Consider the following 21512-nt stretch of genomic DNA (forward strand, 5'->3'; position numbering starts at 1 on the left):
CTCGAGCGTGGCTCTGAGACTGGAAAGGAGGAAGAGGAATAGGGTCGTTTCATCTCTTAAAATTATCTGTTCATGCTAGTTCATTTTGCTTTGAATATATTTCTAAATATATATATATTTAGAATATATTTCTAAATTTTGAATATATTTGAGGATATTTGTAAAGGTTAATGTCCATCCCAATGGACATCAGGTGTTGGTAGACATTAGCCAGCACTAGTTCAGTTGGGCAAAGTTAAGAAATATCTAAGCATTTCATGGCTAAAATATGATTGTACAGTATGTTATTTGTTATAAATAGTAATTTAATATAAAAAATTTTTCCTTTAGAATATGTAGTAGACTTCCTTGAACTCCTTGTAAATGGAGTTATCTGAAAATTGACTGATTGGAATCAAGAAATGAGGCAGATGAGAAGGTAGGAGAGGTAGATGGTAAATTTAGAAGTTCATAGTATGATCATTCATAATATGATCATTCATAATATGAGCTCTCCATGTGCTGTCGTGCTTTATTCTCAAGCTCTCAAATTACAGTATATGCACATATAAGAATAGGTAAAATATGATTTTTTGTGATGGTTTTCAGAGAGGGACAGAAACAATGAAGAAAACCTTGAGGTGGCAGCTGAGGTTGAGGTGAAAGAAGCTGAAGTCATAGAAGAAGAAACAGAAGCCAATGTAGTGACAGAGGATCAGGAGGATATGACATTAAATGTGTGCCATATTTTGTCAATTGTGATTTTTTCACCGCAATCAAAATTTGTCCTCCGCTTTTAACCCATCTGTGCAGTTAGAACACACACACACACACACACTAGTGATTAGTGGGGGGCTGTGGTGCACACGTACCCAGAGCGGTGGGCAACCCTAGCCCGGCGCCCTGGAGCAGTTGGGCTTAGGTGCCTTGCTCAAGGGCACCACAGTCATTGCCTCAGGTCTGGGAATCGAACCCACGACCCTCCGGTCCAAGACCAGTTCCCTACCACCAGGCCATGACTGCCCCGTAACCAGGAAGGAGGAGATTTAGTAACGTCATTGGGCTTTCACTACAGTCACTAACACTTCCTTTGAGAATGGCCCTAGTGACGATAAAGATCCCATGAGTCCCTACGAACATTTTGATTTGATACCAGACAGCACTAACATTTTTGCTGTGCAACGCGGCACACTAGGTTTCATAATGGCTAGTGCAGGTGAAATCAGGACTGTAGTTGGGCTCCACCTTGCTACGGGAGTGATGAAAATGCCAAGAGTCTCCATGTACTGAGAAACTGGGATGGATATTGGTATTTTTTTTTAGAAACACCATGTCCCGTGACAGATTCTTTCAGCTTCAGTCACATTTGCATTTTGTCAACAATTGTCCAGTAGAAAATGGTGATGTGTTCTTCAAGGTACGTCTACTTCAAGATGCCATACGCAGAAGATGCTTGGAACTACCCTTAGAAAATCTTTGCATTGCTGAACAAATGGTGCCATTTAGTAGATCTCTGTCAATACCTCAAAGGAAAACCACGTCCTTGGTAAAACAAACATACTGTATGGTACAGGTGGCTTGGCCGCTTCCTGCTACTTCACGGTACTACAACGGAAATACCAGAACATCACAAGAAGCAGCTGTGACTTGGAGATGCAGTGGTGGACCATCTCAGCTAGCATATCACCAAGTCCAATTATAAGCTGTAATTTGATAACTATTGGACCACGTACAATATTCAGCAAGAATCTGCTGGTTCAAGATGAATGTGGCCCAGTATATGGTGAGTAGCACATAAAGCAGTGACAGCAAAATGTGGAAAACCCAGCATGTCTGCTGAGCTACTTTGGGTCTGTCACAAACCCCAGGGTGTAAGATCTTCACCTCTGGTGCAGTTTGATATGATCAGCCACATCCCACATTATGGTGATGAGAGGTCACCGGATGCAAGAGGCCATACTGTCTTTTGTGACAAATGTAAGATCCACCTGTACTTTGTGCCACACCGAAACTACTTCAAAGCAAGGTCATCTGAAAAAATACATGATGATATCCACCAGTTGCGTGATTATTTTATTAGAATATGACCATTTTGTTTCTTAAATTTTCATTATATTTTACATTTAGACCTGGTGTCCATTGCAATGGACATGAGTGTTATGTAACCAGGGGTTACATAACCCCTTACCTTACATAAAACATACCACTTATACGAGTGAGGTGTATGACTTATATCTGGTATATGGTGCATTCTTATATCACCACAGAAGGTAATGATCACCTCATTGTCCATTTTTAAGGAATTTAAAACATACAGTATACATACTAATTACCATCAATCCTGCAGGTTCATCACCTCCAGGTCACCCCCCACTGGTGTCACTTTCTGATGACCCGGAACTAGAAGAGAGGGGTCACAGATGGGAAGCCCCCTCCCAGAGTCTCTCCATCGAGTAAGTTTGGTGATGGGGTGTGAGAGCTGTGAGGAGCTCTTACCTCATCACAGATGGGAATACAGTTAGCTCTGTAGTCAACATCTACCAAAGGTAATTTTACCTTTTATTTAATCAGTTAAGAGAATCCCCTAACATTATAGGAACGGATTTTCAGTTGTACTGTATTAACTCCACTGGTTAATGGTGGTCATTGTTTTTCCTTTTGTATATATTCCACAGATCTTGCTTTGGAAACTAGACCAAATTGAAGAGAAAGCCCACAATTCTGCAGAACCACTTCGTCCATACTGCCCTCATGGTTGTCTGATGTGAAGCATACCTGTAATGCCCAATGTAATTGCACCTATGGTCAGAGTGAAAATATCTTAACACTTAAACACCATCACATTAATCCAAAGGGGCTTGAAAGGGAGATGAAGGATACCGAGGGGTGGTCACTCCATGTTTCTTTATAACTCCCACCCCTCCTCAAAACACCACAGTCTTCAGGTTGGCCCATGCTGAAAATAACAACCAACAAATAAATAACCCCCCCCCCCCCCCCCCCCAAAAAAAGACAGTCAAAACTCACTTGTCTATACCAAATAAAAATGGAAAACAAAACAGAAATGCCTTTCCCTAGCACCTTAACCACAAAATAGTAACGAACCCCAACAACACAAAATAAACAGCAGCCAACTCTACCTGGTGTGACACACGGAACAAACAGGATTTAACACGATAACTCTATAATACAAAAATATACAACAGTGAAGGCACCAGTGGATTATGCAAAACTTGAAAACAATGTATTTTCAAAGGGTGAAGTCAAATACAATACAGCAAAACTGCTGCAAATCCACACAATGGAAGTGGGTCACAACTATGGGGATAATTAATTGTCACCAGAACCATAATCTGAAACCAAAGTCTGTGAAATTTAATTAGGTATTCTAAAATTCAAGTCAAAATTCAGGTCAGGAAAACCTCCGGGGTACTTGCGACGAGCAAACAAACGTAGTGCTAATTGAGCTCACATTTAGCCAATCACAAAACACCTTTCAGCTAAGTTTCCTGGAAGGGTTTGGTCCCTGTTTGGCATGTGGCAGCATGAAGTGGCCTCTGTGTCACCTGGACTCTACCCTTACAGGAAACTTGCTAGACACGCCTCCGAGTGCCCTCGGAGATGAGATCAGGTCAACCTGAACTTGAATTTCAACTTGAACTTTTCAACCTGAACTTGAATTTAAAGTTGAATTTTTGGATACCTGACTGAAGTTGACAGAGGTTTTTCTCAACAAATCATGAGTTCAGGTTCAGGTGTATGGAGTCAAATTAGGGTCTTTAATGGTGACGAAAAAAAAATAATATCGCAAATATAAGATTAGCATTTTACGTTCCTAATTTGTTTCTGCAATACTTTCCCTCTTTTGCGTTTCTTTCTTTTCTTTGCGTTTCACATTTTATGTTGCTGCTTTTTTTTGCAATACTTTCTCCCTTTTGCGTTTCTTTCTTTTGTTTGCGCGTCACTGCTTTTCTTTGCGTCTCGCATTTTACGTTCATAATTTTTTTTTGCGCTTCTCTTTTCTTTGCTCCGGGTGCATGTCTGTGGGAGTCACCATGGCTTTGTCCACTGAATGACGGAATAGCTTAACCGATAATAATCATACGATTCATTTGTGTATCACCTTTCTTATATTCAAGGTAATGCAAATATGTTGTGCAATTGCCTGTATAAATATATTCAGCAAGAATTCTGAGGTATATTTTTCCACACTGCTAAAACTAAAGAAAAGAAGGCAGCGTTAACCAGAAAAAATACAAATCTACTTTACACCCCATCAAGACTTTTGTGTGTCAAAATCAGGTTGGCTGTACAGTATATACATAAGGGAACTTGATTCCTGGTCATCTGTCAATATCCGTAGACTGACTGCATTGGTAATTTTGATAGATTGCTGTCAAACCCAACTACCTTTCATTCTGGGTTAGCTGTTTTTCTTAAATGCAATGGCGTTGTATAATGTTTTGCTAATTATTCCCATGGAGGTGTCGTATTCTGTCAGCAAATCAACATCAGTGCAACCCCCTATATGAAATATTATTGTTTCTGTGGTAAACGTATGATGGTTGTGAACTTACATGTTAAGTCTGTAAATAAAGCAATACTCTTATGCTGGAGGGTTTTTGGTGATGTAATCTTGTACAGTATAAGTACATTCACTTCCAATTTTTATTTTAAAGAAAAATCCCTCTCAAGTTGTAGCTTCCAAAAATGTTAGCATAGCTAAAGCAAAGCAAATCTTCACCACTCCGTTAGTATGAAACGTAGTAGTGCGTTCATATTTTGTGTGTGATCTCAAATCATTAGGATCTAGTATATTGTAGTATTATAAGGCATGTAATAGGCAGTTGGGACACTGGAATATTCGGTGATGTTCATACATCATCACTGTACTGGAAAACTTCATTTTAATTGCATATTGCATCCAGTGAATGTTTTAAATGAAAATGTCTACCTTCAAAAATTTGGGGGGGAGGGGGGATCTTAATCTTAAATGAAGTAAAAATACAACCCTGCATGCTATTCTACTTATTACCACAAGGAAGCAGTAACCATTAGTTTTGTGTGGTGTTATGCTTCTATTGACGGTATTTACAGGGAGAAGGAATGTGCAGAAAATCAATCCCCTTCCAATTTACTTTATACACCAACAGGCAATTGTCTTGCATTTGTTTTGGTTATTTATTTTTGTAATGAACAGGCAAGGATGGAAATAACCCACAAGTAACACCATTATCAAAATATATTTTATTTTGGACTTTGATCTGACTCAAATCACAAAAGTCAAATCAACATTGCAGAGAAAGCATCAGCAACAAACTAGTGGCAAAAGGGTCAGAGAATGCCAAAAACATTAGTTGTGAGGGGGGAGGGGAAATCAAAGTATTTCCATAGTCTAGGATGTTAAAGATACGCCCAGGTACGTACTTTTTTTGTGAAGACAACTACAAATAAAAAGAAATTACAAAAGATTTCAAGAGTACAAAATCTCTATAGGGTGATTAACACTGCAAGGTGAGAGCTTGGCATTCAGGAAGGACCGAAACAAGCCGAGATCTGGATGCCTCATAAAAAGCACATCTTAAAATCAAAATGTTATAAAATACCATTCCACTGTCATAGACAATATAATAAATAGTGTCTGGTACAATCTGTATTTTGTTTATTTAAAGCAAGCATCAAAATACTCTTTTCTTTACAAAATTTGAGACATTCTGGACAAAACCTGCAAATTATGATTCACTTAAGAGAAGATGAAGCCATATGCCACAAAAGAATGAAGAGATACTTGGGATGCCACTAGGTTAGACCTGTTTTAGAACAAGTATTCTTATCCTACATAACCCAGCAAATGTTCCAAGTCAATACAAGTTGACGCCAGAGTTCCCCCCCTCCACCCCCGAAACAAATATCCAGAATGATTAAGTGCTCAATGGAATCTTTCATTGCATCTATCTAAAGTGCAGGGAAGTAACTTACAGTCTGAATGTTCACTTCTGATTCTTTGAAACTATGACTGTCTAATGGTATTTTATAAAGAAGCTTGATGTCTCATTTGATGTCTCACGTGCTCCAAATGTGTGCGCCATACCCTTTGAGAACTTCAACTTCTAAAAATGCAACATTTTAGAGCAGTAGCATGTTTTAAGAGAATCTGTGTTTGCATGAATGTTAGAATGTATTTCCATGACAGCCTCCACATATGCTTTCTTCACACTTTAGTGACAAAAAAAAAAAAAAAAAAAACCTCACAAATGATCTGGACTGCACATCATTCGAGATAATTTTCTGTCCTCAGGCACGGCCAGCCAACATTTCTGCTGTCTTAGCTCCCAACCACTTAACCACATATTTAGCTTTACTGATTGCTTGCTTCGGGTGTTTGGAGCTGGAATGACAAAAGAGGAGGACCATTGTGGGGTATGCCAAGGCCTGATTAGGAAACGCTGTCCTACTTTGAAAGCATACAAGGGTGAAGCAAGTCCAACTCATGTTCATTGGTAAAGCTGCCAACATTTGGAAAGGCATAGAAGCTCGTTACAAGATCCTATTAGCGTGACTATTCTAATGTACGATAACCAGTCCCGCACGTCAACTGGTGCTGGGGAAAAAGCCGCAGTTGTAAATACCGTCACTAGGGGTGCTATCGTGGCCCAGCAACACAAACGACGATCTCGCACCAAGGCCAACAGTATGAAAGCCAGAAGCTAAATAGCGTTGGCTGGTGAGGCCGATAAATGGTGGAAATGGATACCATGACCCCACGATAACCGAATTTTATTTACTGCTCAGGTTTACTTAGTAACCAATATCCTGCTTTTTGTTTAACAGCCTTTGCTGAGGCTGATTTTCTCTTGAGGCTTTTTGGCATTCGAGCCATTAATTTCAGACCAAACCAATAAACACTCTGGAAAGAGGCCACAGCCGTCTTCCTCCAGGACGAAGCCAAAACAAGCTGTGAGCATGAAATGAATTTCAAAGCATTCATTACATTTTTCCTACCCTCAGTTGCATAGGTCATAAATCAAAATCAAACCTTTCGCCTTACTAAATCAACCTAATGTCATTTATCATATAATGGTCTCATTTAAAACAAAAAACAAACACCCCCCCCCCCAAAGAAACAAACCTAATGCACAACAAAAATCAGATATTTGACTATTTTTGACTTGTCAAAAAGAGCTGAACATGTTTCTACTAAGTGAGAGACAAACTCATCTACTGTAAAGATGAAAGGGCAGAACACACACCAGCATCTGCCGTCTCTCCGCTTTAGGAATGAACAGGGGACAAAACAAATCAAAATAAATAAAATGGTACATGTAGAACACAGGTGATTTATTAGTCATGTATCCTGGGTGGGAATATCTAACAGTCCTTGTTCACATCTCCGTGTGGATGGAGAACAGCGTGTCCTTTAAGGAGAGGCTCCTATTGGCCGGGGAGAGGGGTGGGGGGGAGGAGTCCATGCTGAGGACGCGGAGCCGAGATCCGATGGCCAGTATCAGTGGGCCGGGGCTGCTCTGCGAGTTTGGCTATGTACACATTCATAGTCGGTCCGTGGCTTCCCGTCTGCAGCGTCATTTCCGCAGGTCTAATACGCAAACCTGAAAGAGACGGGTCAGGTCTTCACATTTGAATAAAGAGCAATGCAACGATCTGCTCTGCGCTTAAGTGGTTTGCTGAGCAAAAAGTCGTCGACTGGACGTCAAGAGTCTGGAGACTCACCGATCCGTCCGATGCGCTCGCGCCAACTTTGTCTCCAGTGGAGTTCCAGCACACCTCAAAAATGCCCCCTGTCCCCCTGTAGCTGTTTACTAGAGCGCCGCTCTGTATATATACACGAGAGAGAGAGAGAGAGAGAGAGACACACACACAGAAAGAGAGAGAGATTACACAACTGGAACACAGGCCAATGTGACCTTTAGTGCAAGCGTTGCCAAACTTCTACATCTTTTCAGAAGTCGAGCCAGACAAAGTGAGGTTGTGAACGCTGAACGGAAACGTGGTAGAAAAACCCTCCGCCTCTCTCAGATCAGGAAAGAGGCGGGAGGACAACGACTGTTTGATCGCTTCTTCCACTCAGTTATAGGACCACGTTTAGTTTAGTGATAATTCAATCAAGCCGGACGATCAAGAACACTTGCGCGTGGCGCACAGCCCCGCCCCTTACCTGCGTGTTCCAGATGTGGACGCACTTGTCGAAGGAGCCGCTGGCGAGGTGGCGCCCGTCTGGACTGAAGGCCACGCTGTATACGGGCTCCTGGTGCCGAGTGAGGGTGTGGACACAGGCACCACGCTCGGCGTCCCACAGCCGCACGGTTGAGTCGAACGAGGCGCTGCACCACGGGACAGGAAAAGGACACGACATGACGGGTCACAACGACAGCCCCGAGAGCATCAACAATGGACCTGCTGGTCTCAACACGCTGTATAGCAAGTACACACCAAGCACTGTTTCTTTGTTTAAGGCAGTGGTTCCCTAGGTGGGGCGCGGAGCTTGGAAGTAAAACATGTGCACATATGTCAATATTAGGGATGCACGATTCCGATATTAATATCTGAAAAAATTCTAGATCGGGTATCGGTGACAATGTGACCGATCCATAAAAACAGATCTATTCAGTCTAATTCTATGCTTGTAACGCTTTTCGGAGTTAGTTCAACCTTAAATATCCACTCTGTCCCGGATAGAAGTGAACTTGGACAGTTAACAGGCGAGTGAAACACGAAGCACACAGAGGAGAGGTGAATCACTGACTCGTACTCGCGCTGGTGGTATTCCACTTAGTCCGTTTATTTGCTGGTTGACCAAAATAAACCTGGGCTCCAGCCAGTGGTGGACAGTAACGAAGTAAATGTAATTCGTTACTGTACTTAAGTAACATTTCCATGTATCTGTACTTTACTCAAGTACTTTTATTTGGTAAGACTTTATACTTTTACTTCACTACATTTCAAAGCGAAACTTTTTACTTTTCACTTCGTTACATTTACAGAAACATCTCGTTCCTTTTCTATTTTTAAATCAACGCTTAATAAAAGACTATAACCAATCAGCGCTCAGTAAGAGATTAAGATTTGTACGCTAATTGGCTGAGGATCTGACACGGCTGCAACAGATGGCTTTCCCCAACACCCCTGGACTTATTTAGCCGAATTGTTTTAATTCCTCGAAAAGAAAAATAATTCGTATTCCTTCAAGTGTCTCCTCTGCATTCCGAAGAACACATCACGGTCATGATTTATGAACTCGCCGTCAAACTTGAAAAAACACATCGAGGTAAGTTCGCCATTAGATGAGTACTACCAACAGGGTGGTTTGTGGTTTATACACCCTGGTTAATTATATCACATTGAAATACACAACTTTTAACAGATGCTTTTATTCAAAGCAATGTGCTAGTACCCAAATTGCAATCTGTGGAGATGCTAAGCACCAGTTTAACACAGGAGACTCCCACATCAAACGTTAAAGCCGGGGACACATACACGCGAATTTGGCCAAGCGAAGCGAACTTCGCAATTCATTCCTATGAGGGGGGCGAAGGCAAGCAAATATGAGCGAAGCGAAGCAAAATTATTAAAATTATTATTATTATTATTATATTAATTATTTACGCAATAATACACTCGAGGTTCGTGCTATAACGTGTAATATTGGCGCTGCGGTCGTAGGCCGAGTGCCGTAGATCAGCACAGTGCCAATATTACCCGTTATAGCACGAACCTCGAGTGTATTATTGTGATTATACCACAGTTCAAGTATCGCTGTTTATTGAAAGATTTCGAGTTAAAGAGGACGAGAAAATACGACCTGTTTGGTTAAAAACACTCCGCCAGTTAAAATAGTTCCATTCAATGGCTTGCTGCTAAACTTATACAACACTAGAACAGCCTTACCCAATAAATATTATAGAGGTAAATATACACAAAAACAACTGTTGATTAAGTTGTATTTATTAAAAATAAAGTACAACAATTATTGTCCATCCACTGCTGATTGGAGGTTCGTTCAGGTATCTGTTCAGTCCAGCTCTTAAACCAACGAAGCTGCTGATGCTATATAAGTCTCCCTTCACGTTTCTGACGGATCCATAAAAACGTCGTAAAAGCTGATTCATTTCATTTTTGTTGATAATACTAAAATCGACTGCAATGTCGTTGCTCTTTAACCAGGATTTAAATACATTAAGAGCCCAGGACGTTTGTTTTACGGTATTAACTTAGTTTCTCTGCATTTCCAGCCCATCCAAATCATTGTTTGTAAGCGTGACAAACCTTGGCTCATTGGAGGAATGAGGCTGGTCATTTATAGCTTCATCCTCCAGTTTCAGATCGAAACAAATGCTTTCGAAGCCAATAGATTTAACGAACTCCCTGTAATTCATTTTGATAATGTTGCTGCTTGTTTGTAGTTGCGCTGTTTGGCCTGTAAACGATGCTGCGTTGCTAGGTTACCTGTATGTGGCGGAGTAATACATGGAGAGCTTCGGTTACAGTGCTATAACGTGTAATATTGGCACTCCTAGATCGCCTCTCAGCCAATCACATTGTAGGGTCGGAACTAACTGTGGTATAATAATAATTATTAATTATTTGGCCAAGTTTAATATTATGAGTTCAGTTGGTTGGGCTGCACACAGTTCTAGTTCTATGTGCTATTCTATGTGTACTTCCCTATCCCGCCATGTGGTGGACAACGTATAACCTCTTCATATACTGTATCGCCTCTTCAAAACTTAGGTAATGCTTCATCAAATGTAATGTTTATAGTGAATGATTTATCAGTTGTGTTTTTATTGATTTTCATCAGTTGTGATGGTGTTTGTTATTAGTTTTATGACAACGAAATTAATGAAAAATAAAATAATGAAATTTGAATGAATGCTTTTTGTGTTGTTGCTTCAAAAGCACTTGGTCTTACTTAAATATAATATAGTTTTGAGTATTTTGTGTTTGCTAGGCAAATGTTAGGCACTGTTTCGTTGTTCACTTGTTGATCGAGTAGGCCTAGGGGTTTTGATATGACGCTAAGAAAAAAAAGTTTTTACTTTTACTTTTAATACTTAAGTATTTTTGAAGGCAGATACTTTTGTACTTCTACTCAAGTAAAAAAATGAGGTGAATACTTTTACTTTTACTTGAGTAATATTCAATGCAATGTAACTGTACTTTTACTCAAGTACATAATTGCTGTACTTCGTCCACCACTGGCTCCAGCACTACTTGACTGTTCATACATGAACTGGTGAGTTGTCCAAAGCTCATTGAATGCGTTACTTACAGAAATAAAATAAAGATAAAATAAAGAGCAGTGGTCTGAGTCGGTCTACGGCTGAAAGCTAAAAAAACAACAATATTCCAAACGCGCGCTCAACTCGCTCCCTTAAAGAGACAGTACACATATTTCTGGCCGTTACATGCTTTGTGCTCTGCGTGATGTCTGCGCTAGCAAACTAGCCGCATAGGTATTGCTGTTTCTCTTATTTCATCTCCTTATTTATTTAAAATGATATTTAGAATTCTTGAACCATTTCAAAGGTTTCTTGCAGTTTATTTTTTTCATGTTTGACCAAAGTGTTTGTCTGTTTCAGGTTCTTTGGTATTATTTTACATTCAATGTTATATTCATAATTGCACTGACTGAACAAATGCAAGTTGTGTTGTTTTTACATGCTTTTATGTGTGTTTAAGTGTGCTATAGTGGTGCAGAGTTTTCAATAAATTTGTAATTCAGTATGTCTGTGTTTAAATAAAATGTTTTAAGTCGATTCAGCACTGTTTTACTCTATCAGATTGGTATCGGATCAGTATCGGCCGATACTAAGCCTCAGATATATGAATGGGTATCGGAAGTGAAAAACGTGAATCGGTGCATCCCTAGTCAATAGAGGGGGGGGGGCGCAAAAATATTCTCATCTACTAAAGGGGGGCACGGCAGAAAACGTTTGGGAACCACTGGTTTAAGGGTTCCCAGGTACCACTGAACTAAGACTGAATCAGGGATGCCGGTGTTGCACAGCTGAATACACTTCAAATATTTTAACACCATTTACTGTTTCAACCAACAGCCGTAGCAACGGAAGTCTTGGGCGGCCTATCAACCAATTTTTAAACCAATACAGTTCTAGCCAATGCATAATTGTTGGCGATCCTGGAAAGCCAAAGTCAGACAGAATACAGCGTCTATACTAGGGTTGGGCGATGTCTCCTTAATTGGCAGATGACTATGTTTACAGTGAAGCATCGCGATGGATGATGATATCGTCCAAATGACCAAATTTAAAAGGGGCCTACTATATAAAAACATAATGATTATAAAATAAAAGTAGTATAAGCTATGATATGGTGGGAAAATAATCAGAGCAGATTTCCGATAAAGGCAAAAATCACACGAAAATATCTCTGCATATGCGCTACCAGCACGCCCTCAGAAAGAGTTTTCAGCAGTGTGGTCACCCCAGTCTGCAGCTTATTAAAGCCAGAGAAGGTCAACGATTGTAAAGCTGCTTTGTGACAACATGTGTTGTGAAATGTGCTATATAAATAAATTTGACTTTGACATAGCCATTCATAAGCTCTGTCGCTTCGTTTTGTTGTTAAATTTTTAATAAACGTGTTTACAACACCTTCGTGTCAATTTTATTTTGTAACCTTTGCACTGCAAAATTAATGCTTTCACTGAAAAATTAATAAATTAAAATTTTTTTATTTAATTTAAAATTAAAATTAATAAAGACATGTAGAAAAAAAAACTAATTATATACCTGATTTGATCATGTTCCGTACAATCCCTGCTAAAGTTTTAGGTGAAGGAGACCTAAAGAAGTTCAGTGCATGTTTGTTGAAAAACAAAAAAAATGGGCGTGGCATCGCAATGGTTACTATCCATCGCTATGGTGGGTCATAAATGACCGGCACAACCCTAGTCTATACTACTACTATTTATTTTTAGCAGTTTCCCCACAAGCCGGGGGAGGGAAACCATGGCGGACAACCGATCTGACGAGTCTGCGTGTGTTCAAGGAAGGTGAGGGCACACCTGGCCAGCATGAGGTTGGCGTTGGGGTTGCTGGTTGCAGGTCCAGTGGGGCTCCATTTGATGGTGTAGATCTCTTTGCTGTGGGCCTGCAGGTCATGGACGCTGGTGTCCTGCTTCATGCTCCAGAGCTGCGAATCCAGAGCCACAATCCGCCGTGACCTCAAAGCCCAACAATCCACACAAGCGCCCAACAGTACGGCTCAACGCTCACAACAGACAGGGACTAACGCAACAGCCAATGGGTTGGTCTGAAGTTCAGGAAGTTCTCAAGAAATATTTAACAAGCAAAAAGAAAAAACAGTGAAGTTGCGTTTCACCTTGAGTGTCATGTCGTCGGAGCAGGACGCCAGGAGGCTGCCGGTCGGGTCCCACTTGATGGCGTTCACTTCATTCTGAGTGTGGACAGAGACGAGAGACTCCTAGCGGTCAGCTCGGCGCCCATCAAGTGCTCTTGGGTGAAGTGAGTGTTAAAGGATTGGAGCCCAACCCCAGTCCTGGAGATCTACTGCTCTGCAGGTTTACAACCCCGATTCAACACCCTGAGGCGGTTAGTCAGGCCCCTTTGGTAGCACCTGAGCGCGAGCGTCAGGAGTGCTGCAGTGGGTAGATCTCCTGCGCTGGATTGGGCAGCCCTGGCTGAGAGGGCTAAAGGGGGCGTTACCGTGTGGCCCTGGAATGTCTTGATTGGCCGGTCCTGGCCCAGCTTGCACACGTGGATGCACATGTCTGTGCTGCATGAGGCGAACGTGTTATTGCTCTGCCAGTCCACATCCAGAGCAGGAGCTGTGCGCGCACACACACACACACACACACACACACACAAAACCCAGACAGACACCCGCAGGTGGACACACAGTCACGGTCGGAAGCACACACAAAAACAACAAACAAACCAGCAAGCACACACAGGCAGGGACACAGGAAAGAAAAAAAAAACATCATTGTCATTACAGTTCGAGCAAACACCCCAGACCCCCCCCCCCCCAGTAGACACTGTAGCTGCACTAGGCACGAGTTCATAACTAATTACAAATCTACTGCGTTCAGACGTGCCACACGCCGCCTCCAGCAGCTCCCCCCCCCACAGGAGGACGCCAGCCAGGACAAACCACTCCAACAGAAGGAACCAGGGAGGAGACACCTGCGTGCTCACCTGAGTGGAATGGAAACTGCTGTTTGGCTTCTCCGGTGTGCGCGTCCCAAATGATGGTGGTCTGAGGAGCACAAGGGGCCGGTTAGCACCACGCATGACCTTTGACCTGTCTGCGAGCGAGCGGAGCGTGTAGCGGGCTAACGCGAGCTCTTACCTTATCGACGCCAGCGCTAAGGATGAAGTTGCCCTTCCTGTTCCACTTGAGTGCGAATATGGGCCCCTTGTGCTGACCCAGTGTACTGGCCAGGTTACCTGGGAGACACATTTCATTTATTAATGTCATTTATCAACGGGACAAGCGGGTGTGCCAGTGAGCGTTAGAGGCGAAGCCACGAGACGCACCGTCTTTAGTCCATATCCTGGCAAAGCCGTCGTACGAGCCGGTGGCTAGAAGTGTACCCTCACTCTGTCCATAGAGAGAGCGTGAGGTAAAGAGTGAGGGAGAAGGGGGAGGAAGAGAGAGAGAGAGAGAGAGAAGGTGTGAACAGGTGCATATAAGATCCACAGTTCTCACACTTCAAACCCAAACTTGTTAAGAGGGGCCAACTTCCAGCACACAGACGTCAGACGTCTCTCCTGTTTGTCAAGCCAGTATGCAGTTTGATCTTGCGGTTGGATGTTGTGCTCAAATCGAGGGAGGGAGCGAGGGATGAGACAAAGGGAGAGACGGAGAGGTGAAGAGGAGACCAAAGGCAGGTCACCACAGAGCGGAGCAGACGTTGGCTGGGGGGGGGGTGAGACACTCACGTTCCAGTCCAGCGAGGTGACGTCTTTGTTGCTGGGCACGTCCTGTCCGCCCTCACGGATGCAGTGACGCAGAACCAGCTGTGTGGAGCCACCGGAACTCTCGCTCAGGTTCCAGATCCTCGCCGTCGAGTCCCCGGATCTGCCCACACACACACACACACACACACACACACACACACACACACACACACACACACGTAAGAATTTAAACATACAGGAGACGGCACACACACACACACACACACACACACACACACACACACACACACACATAAGAATTTAAACATACAGGAGACGGCACACACACACACACACACACACGTAAGAATTTAAACATACAGGAGACGGCACGCACACACACACACACACACACACACACACACACACACACCAGTGGCACACACTCGGACTGACCCAGAGGCCAGCAGGTCGCTGACGGGGTTCCAGGCGCAGATGAAGACCTCCGACTCGTGACCACGCAGCACCACGGCCTTGCTGGCCGGAATCTCCACGCCGCGCTCCACCTCCATCATGTCCGCGTGGTGGTCTGCACAGGGCACAGGAGAGGCTCACGCACTTCATGCTGGGAGACACCAGGGCTGCGGTGCCGGCCACTGAGGGAGCTACGCACGCGCTTCCATTTCCAGCACACCTATACCTGTGTGTGTGTAGGTGTGTGTGTGTAGGTGTGTGTGTGTGTGTGTGTGTGTGTGTGTGTGTGTGGGTGTGTGTGTGTAGGTGTGTGTGTGTAGGTGTGTGTGTGTGTAGGTGTGTGTGTGTGTGTGTGTGTGTGTAGGTGTGTGTGTGTGTGTGTGTGTGTGTGTGTAGGTGTGTGTGTGTGTGTAGGTGTGTGTGTGTAGGTGTGTGTGTGTAGGTGTGTGTGTGTAGGTGTGTGTGTGTGTGTGTGTGTGTGTACCCACTAGGTAAGGTGTGTGCGCCGTTCTCCTCCCCGTTCGCAGCGTTCTCTCCGTTCTTGGCCGTGAGGGGCCCTGGCGTGCTGGCGGCCGCGCTGGCTTGTTGCTGGGCCAGCTTGTCTCTGTACACCTGCTGCCGCGTCTGCACCACGTCCGGCATCACCGCGTCGATCAGCGACAGCGACTCAATCGGCCGCCCGTCGAACAGCGTGCCGTCCTGTGGGGGGGGGGGGGGGGGGGGCGGGGGGCGGTTACATCACGTAGTCCCTCCCCCTGACCCGATGGCCATGGTGGGGGCACGACTCACCTCGTTGATGCTGACCTCGGCCTCCACGTACTGCAGGCCCTTCTGGATGATGGAGATGAGGGCGGCGGGGGGCACCAGGGCGCCGTTGATGTTGGACTGGCTGATGTGGCTCTCTATACCGAACGTGAAGGCCGAGTGGGAGAACCCTGAGACGGGGAGGGAGGGTCGCTTAGGGTCGTGGAGGGGTTAAAGGTCGTCCTGGCCACCATCTCTACCCACGTGGCACCAACCTATGCCTACATGCCCCCCCCCCCCCCCCCCCCCCCCTTAAAAAGGACATTGATGAGATTTGATGAGAGACCAAAGTGTTGCGAATCCTACCTGACTCCTGCAGATATCTGTACACCAGGAAGTTGACCTCATCGCTGCTTATGCTCATCGTGGATCCTGGTTGAACCAAGACGTCAAGGCGTGCGAGGAGCCTGGGAAAGAACACACGACGGTATTCTCCCGGTGTCACGCCTGCTATCGGCGCACACAGCTGGACTCTCTAACCCGACCCGAGAGGAGAGCTGCTGTGTCTGCCCTCCGCAATACCGATATCACAGCACCACCACGTACAAAAGAGCACCAAGACATTCGATTCCGTGAAGAAACCCAAAGGTAACCTACACGTGTAGCAACCTCTGAGATTATATAAATCAATATTTTAAACTGTTATTAAAATATAATAAATATTTGTGTATAAAAATATTATACACATTATAAACACGGCCAAACCCCTTCAACCCCATGTACTATTGTTCTCTCGTACAGACACGTGGTCTCCTGTGGCCGTTACGCTCAGCCAAAGATAATATCAGAACAAAGAGATGAAGAAATGGAGGATCTTGTGTCTTCCTTGGTGGCCCTGAGCCAAATCAAGTTGTTTGCTTGCAAATGGAATTAATTACAGCTCACAGGCGGAGGCTGCACGTTGAGCCCTGGCCTGTAGTACTCAAATCACAGACTTTTATACAGCATACGCACAGCATGGTAGAGACTCCATACACTGAAATGCTTGTAGCGAGAGGGTAAATTAAGTTAATGGCAGAAGCAGTGAACTATTATTGTTACTAATTGAACAATGGAAAACATAAGATGTATGATGTTCTAGGTTTTTTGTTAAAAAGTGAATAGGTTGTTTAGAAATGGAAAAATAACCCATCCGATACACTTGAGCGCTGATGTAGTAACCAACGCGTCATAATTAATATGCAATACTCCTCTTACTACACGCAGAGAGCAGTGAAAAGCCCAGTGTTCATTTTACAAGCTGTTTTGGATTAACTGTTCAGTGGGACTAGACCAAACAGGAAGCAGCACATACTCATTTTTACTCCCCGAGATTTTGTGTATTAGTAAATTTAATATTAAATAAACACTGGGAAAAACTTAAAGAAACGCTGAAAAAAGGCTTCAAAATTAATTGACTTGCAAGCACGGTGGAATCTTAAAGCATGCAGGCATATCACGATTACACAAACATGTCAAATTTGTTGGCAAGCTGGCAAAAACAGAGCTGTAAAGCTTTCTCAAATAAAAAATATAAATAATTCTTTCAGAGACCTGCACAGCACGTCAATGTGAACACATCAATGAAAGGGAGGTAGTCTCTGACCCATGACAGCAAAGAACCCAGCATCTCAATTGGGTTGCCTAGTGCAACACCATCAGACTCTGGGCTCCAGACAACACCGTATTCGACTGACAAGAGAGGGTCTAACATGGAGCGAGGATAAAACTGTATCTGGAAACTGTCGAACTTACCATGAGATCAAGTGTGGATTAGATGCTTAGATCCCTGTTATCCATGGGAACACAACAATGTTCTTCAGCCTGATTGTGAAAAACAAACACTAAGTGATGGACCTTATCCACCTCTTCACATCTTACAAAACAAAATTAAAACAGCAAATCAGCAACAACGAATACCCTAACCATGTATAACTGGGAATAAAAGTATTGTAATGGACTATTTTATAAATTCTATGTCGTTGACTACATAAAGAAACACAGGAGACTTGGGTGTAAACAAAGTGTCCAAACTACACCACGTTAAATAAGAGGGTTTTGAGAACAAAACGCCAGACATCATCCGATCCTCAGTTATGAGACCTACGCCGTAGTGTCTCTTCTGCAGTAGCACCAGCGGTAAAATCGGTGTACAGGGGGGAAATTATGGATTTATTTATTTATATAAATACACACACACACACACAGGAGCAGCGTATGGGAGAGAAACCAAAGCGATCATAACGTCGCTCTGGCGTCTAAAAGTGTGATAGTGTTCGTGAAAGTACATCATGCATAAACCGCAAACGAAAACCCAATTAATAATATAGGTTAATGTTTTGCCGTCTTTAACACGACACGTTTTTTTTATTATTCGGTTTTACTAGGATTTGCAGCTTGAGAAAAGAACAAACACTCAGAATTTAATGGTGGTACCCATTTGTCAATTATCTTAACGTCACCTGCCATTATATTTACTTAATCTTGGGAAAAGTAACGTTAAACATGTCATTGTTTAAGAGACCTGACATTAATCAACTAGTGATAAATCCCACAACCATCAACCTGCTGCACTGCAGTGAGACTGGTGTGAAACAGGTACAGGTAACTCTATATGCCACCTGCTTATAAACGCCTTTGTTGTCGCTATAACCGATACGTACCGACTCAAATGCCCCAGTTAGCTAGCGACATACCCGGTCTAGCTACTGCGCTAGGCGGCTATGCTAGCTAGCTATCTGGTGCGATATTTTAACAGTTTTACCACAACCAACTTAGGGAAGCGAGCCAACGTTAAAGGTGGCCACCTAGCAAACGTGCTCGTTTATACTCTACGGTGTATTTGGCTGGATATCCAGCCTAGCTAGCGACACTGGTGGAGCTAACACGTCAACTTCTGGAGTACTGAGTCACTCAAACACGGGCAGGTCACCACAAGTAGCTAACGCGGGCTAGCTAACTGGCTCGTTCTGGGTCTACTAAACGTTAGCTGGGCTAACAGGCTGGTCGAAGAGCTCTCGTACAGCTGCAGTAGCGGTGTGGTAACGGTCCGTACCCCCCGTCCGCGCCGTGACCATCCCCCACCCCGCCGCACACGGACACACACGCTAGCCAGCTGCGCGACTAACGGTCAAGGGTTTAGCTTTTGTGCTAACCATTGACGTTCGCAAGCGACTTGGCGAACTTGACAGCACAACTAGTCACCCGGCTAGCTTTTACCGCGAGTAACCGACCTCAGGCGCACGTAAAACGGCGTGTTTAACTCTCGAAATGTGTATAAAACGGACCAAGAGTGTAAAGGTAGCCCGTTGGTTAGCGAGCGAGGTGTTTATTCAGCTCGGGCCTCGCGAGCTGGCGAGATGAAACAGCGCTTACGTTTCGAATCCCGAGCCCACGCGCACCGTCTCGTGCAGTCAACCGCCGCGACCGCTCGTGCGGAGTTAGCTTAGCCAGACAGCTAGGCTAGCTGGCTAATTGCTGAATAACAGTCCAAAACGCCGATATGATTGTAAAACAAAATGGCGTGCCTCGACTTTATAACACCACAATCTCTTCTTTATGCTGGTGCGGTTAATCGTTTTTCGTTAAATGTGGATAATAAAAACTAACTTGTGCACGTTCAGAGGCTCATATGGACGGCTAGTCGGCTTAAAGGAAGCAAACGACCTCGAATACATAAGTGACCTTCCAGGCAAAAGTAAGACAGCAAGCAAGAATTTAGCAAACATGAACGCTTCTTTACCCTTTAACTAGGGAACGCCTCCGATCTAAAACATCTAAAAACATCAAATTGTCTTTGGTTTGTAACATATTTTCGTGTTTAATGCGTTTAAAATGTGTAGATTGCTACTACTGTTGTTAACATCCAACATAGTAACGTCGAATATATCGGCAAGCGCCACCTACTCCACCTACATGGTGAGCGTCCAAGCCCCACCAGCCGTTCCCGCCTGCCTACTCATTTTTGCATGGCTGTAACATAGACGTCTATGGGTTGGACGCTGATTTACTTAACCCCGCCCCTTCGCCTTTGCTCAGTCATTCAGATTCAGAAAGTCAACAATCACCGGGCTTGTCTGCGTTTTGCGAGTAATATTGAGAATGTAAAGTTTTATACAGGGTAGCAGAGGCGGGTTAATACAGTCTTGTTGAGACCAAGTGTCATGGAATCGTCGGTATGATTATGTGGCTAGATACAAATAAATAAATGAATAAAAACCAAATACTTTAATGGCATTACAAGTCAACCTTCATACGAGTCCGACCCAGGTCACCATCACTCCTGGTCCACACAAGTGTGCGGGAACAGCTAAGGAAAAGTGTACTGAGATTAAATTAAATAGTCATTATGTGTCTTAAAACCTGAGGTGTTCTGTTATATGGCCAGGGAGACCCAATGCACAAAATTATGTCTCACCATCATGTGGTGGCCTTAGGACACAATAGCACTGATTATTGACTGTTTTGAGAAGTGTGTTGACATATTTTTCACCCTCAAACACAATCACATTGACATATTTGATGTGTGTTTCACCCAAGGAATCTGTTTGTTTCCTACCAAAAGGCCTGGGTGCTCATACAAGTAACAAACACGCAGGCCTAAAAACAGAACAGCGGATTTCTTGACAGTTTGTTGTCAGGCAACATTGTCCTGGCTGGTAGATATTTTGACATCTAGGAAGGTGTTAGCATGTTGTGTGCAGATGTCAAATAAAAGGCTGATTTCAGCTGCAGTTAGAGATGCAATAAGACTAGAGAAATAGTGCATCTAAATAGTTGATCACAAATGTTTGCTTATGTTTAAAATCTGAGCAGGAACCATGCCCACAAACATGATACTCACAAGGCAGTGTTGGCACTTTGTTGGATAACATTAACACTGCCTTTTGTGTACTAACCAACCAATGTCCAAATGTAGTTTAGATATAAAGTGACTGTTTATATAATGTGGCTGTTTTATCCTGGCCACCACCTTTTATTTTTCTAGAACTGCATCTGACTGAAAATGTATATTAGAGGTGTAAACAGTGTCTCACTAGAGAGTGACAGTGACTCCTGATACTTTAGGACAGTGGTGTAGGTTTAATTTCATCTTTGGTGGTGGTGGTGGGGGGGTCACATCACCCAACCTAATACATTATATGACTAGAATGAGCAGGAATTTTTGCCCCCTCCCAAAACTGGTTTAGAAATACATTGTGTGCCATGTATCCTCCTTGCCACTTCTGTTATAAAACATGTACAACATTGTTCATAACTGTATTGTTCATAAATGTACTGTTGTTAGGAGTGACAGTACATGCTTGTCAGAGTCAGACTCGGACTGAACGCATTTCCGATGCAGTGATCCTTGCAGTGTGAAAACGCAAGATG

The 21512-nt window shown here is 43.5% G+C and overlaps 1 protein-coding gene across 5 annotated transcripts; it reads right to left on the minus strand.

Annotated features, from left to right (window-relative positions):
• Window positions 1–7296: 7296 nt before the first annotated feature.
• Window positions 7297–20072, minus strand: tbl1xr1b (TBL1X/Y related 1b). Of its 5 annotated transcripts, none has more exons than XM_076972495.1 (16): window positions 20055–20072; window positions 17895–17963; window positions 16467–16567; window positions 16146–16291; window positions 15845–16055; window positions 15339–15471; window positions 14925–15063; window positions 14520–14583; window positions 14332–14429; window positions 14178–14238; window positions 13686–13807; window positions 13342–13416; window positions 13025–13152; window positions 8153–8318; window positions 7708–7809; window positions 7297–7586 (listed from the first exon to the last, which is right to left on the minus strand). In XM_076972495.1, exons 3-16 carry the CDS (start codon window positions 16522–16524, stop codon window positions 7560–7562), a joined length of 1530 nt encoding a protein of 509 aa, XP_076828610.1. In that variant the 5' UTR covers window positions 16525–16567; window positions 17895–17963; window positions 20055–20072; the 3' UTR covers window positions 7297–7559. The 5 variants fall into 5 exon arrangements, with proteins under 5 accessions (XP_076828610.1, XP_076828607.1, XP_076828606.1 ...); XM_076972492.1 differs by lacking the exon at window positions 20055–20072 and adding an exon at window positions 19749–19832; XM_076972491.1 differs by lacking the exon at window positions 20055–20072 and adding an exon at window positions 19515–19813.
• Between the last annotated feature and the right edge of the window lie 1440 nt (window positions 20073–21512).

Source organism: Brachyhypopomus gauderio, chromosome 14 (assembly GCF_052324685.1).
Source record: "Brachyhypopomus gauderio isolate BG-103 chromosome 14, BGAUD_0.2, whole genome shotgun sequence".
Lineage (NCBI taxonomy): Eukaryota > Metazoa > Chordata > Actinopteri > Gymnotiformes > Hypopomidae > Brachyhypopomus > Brachyhypopomus gauderio.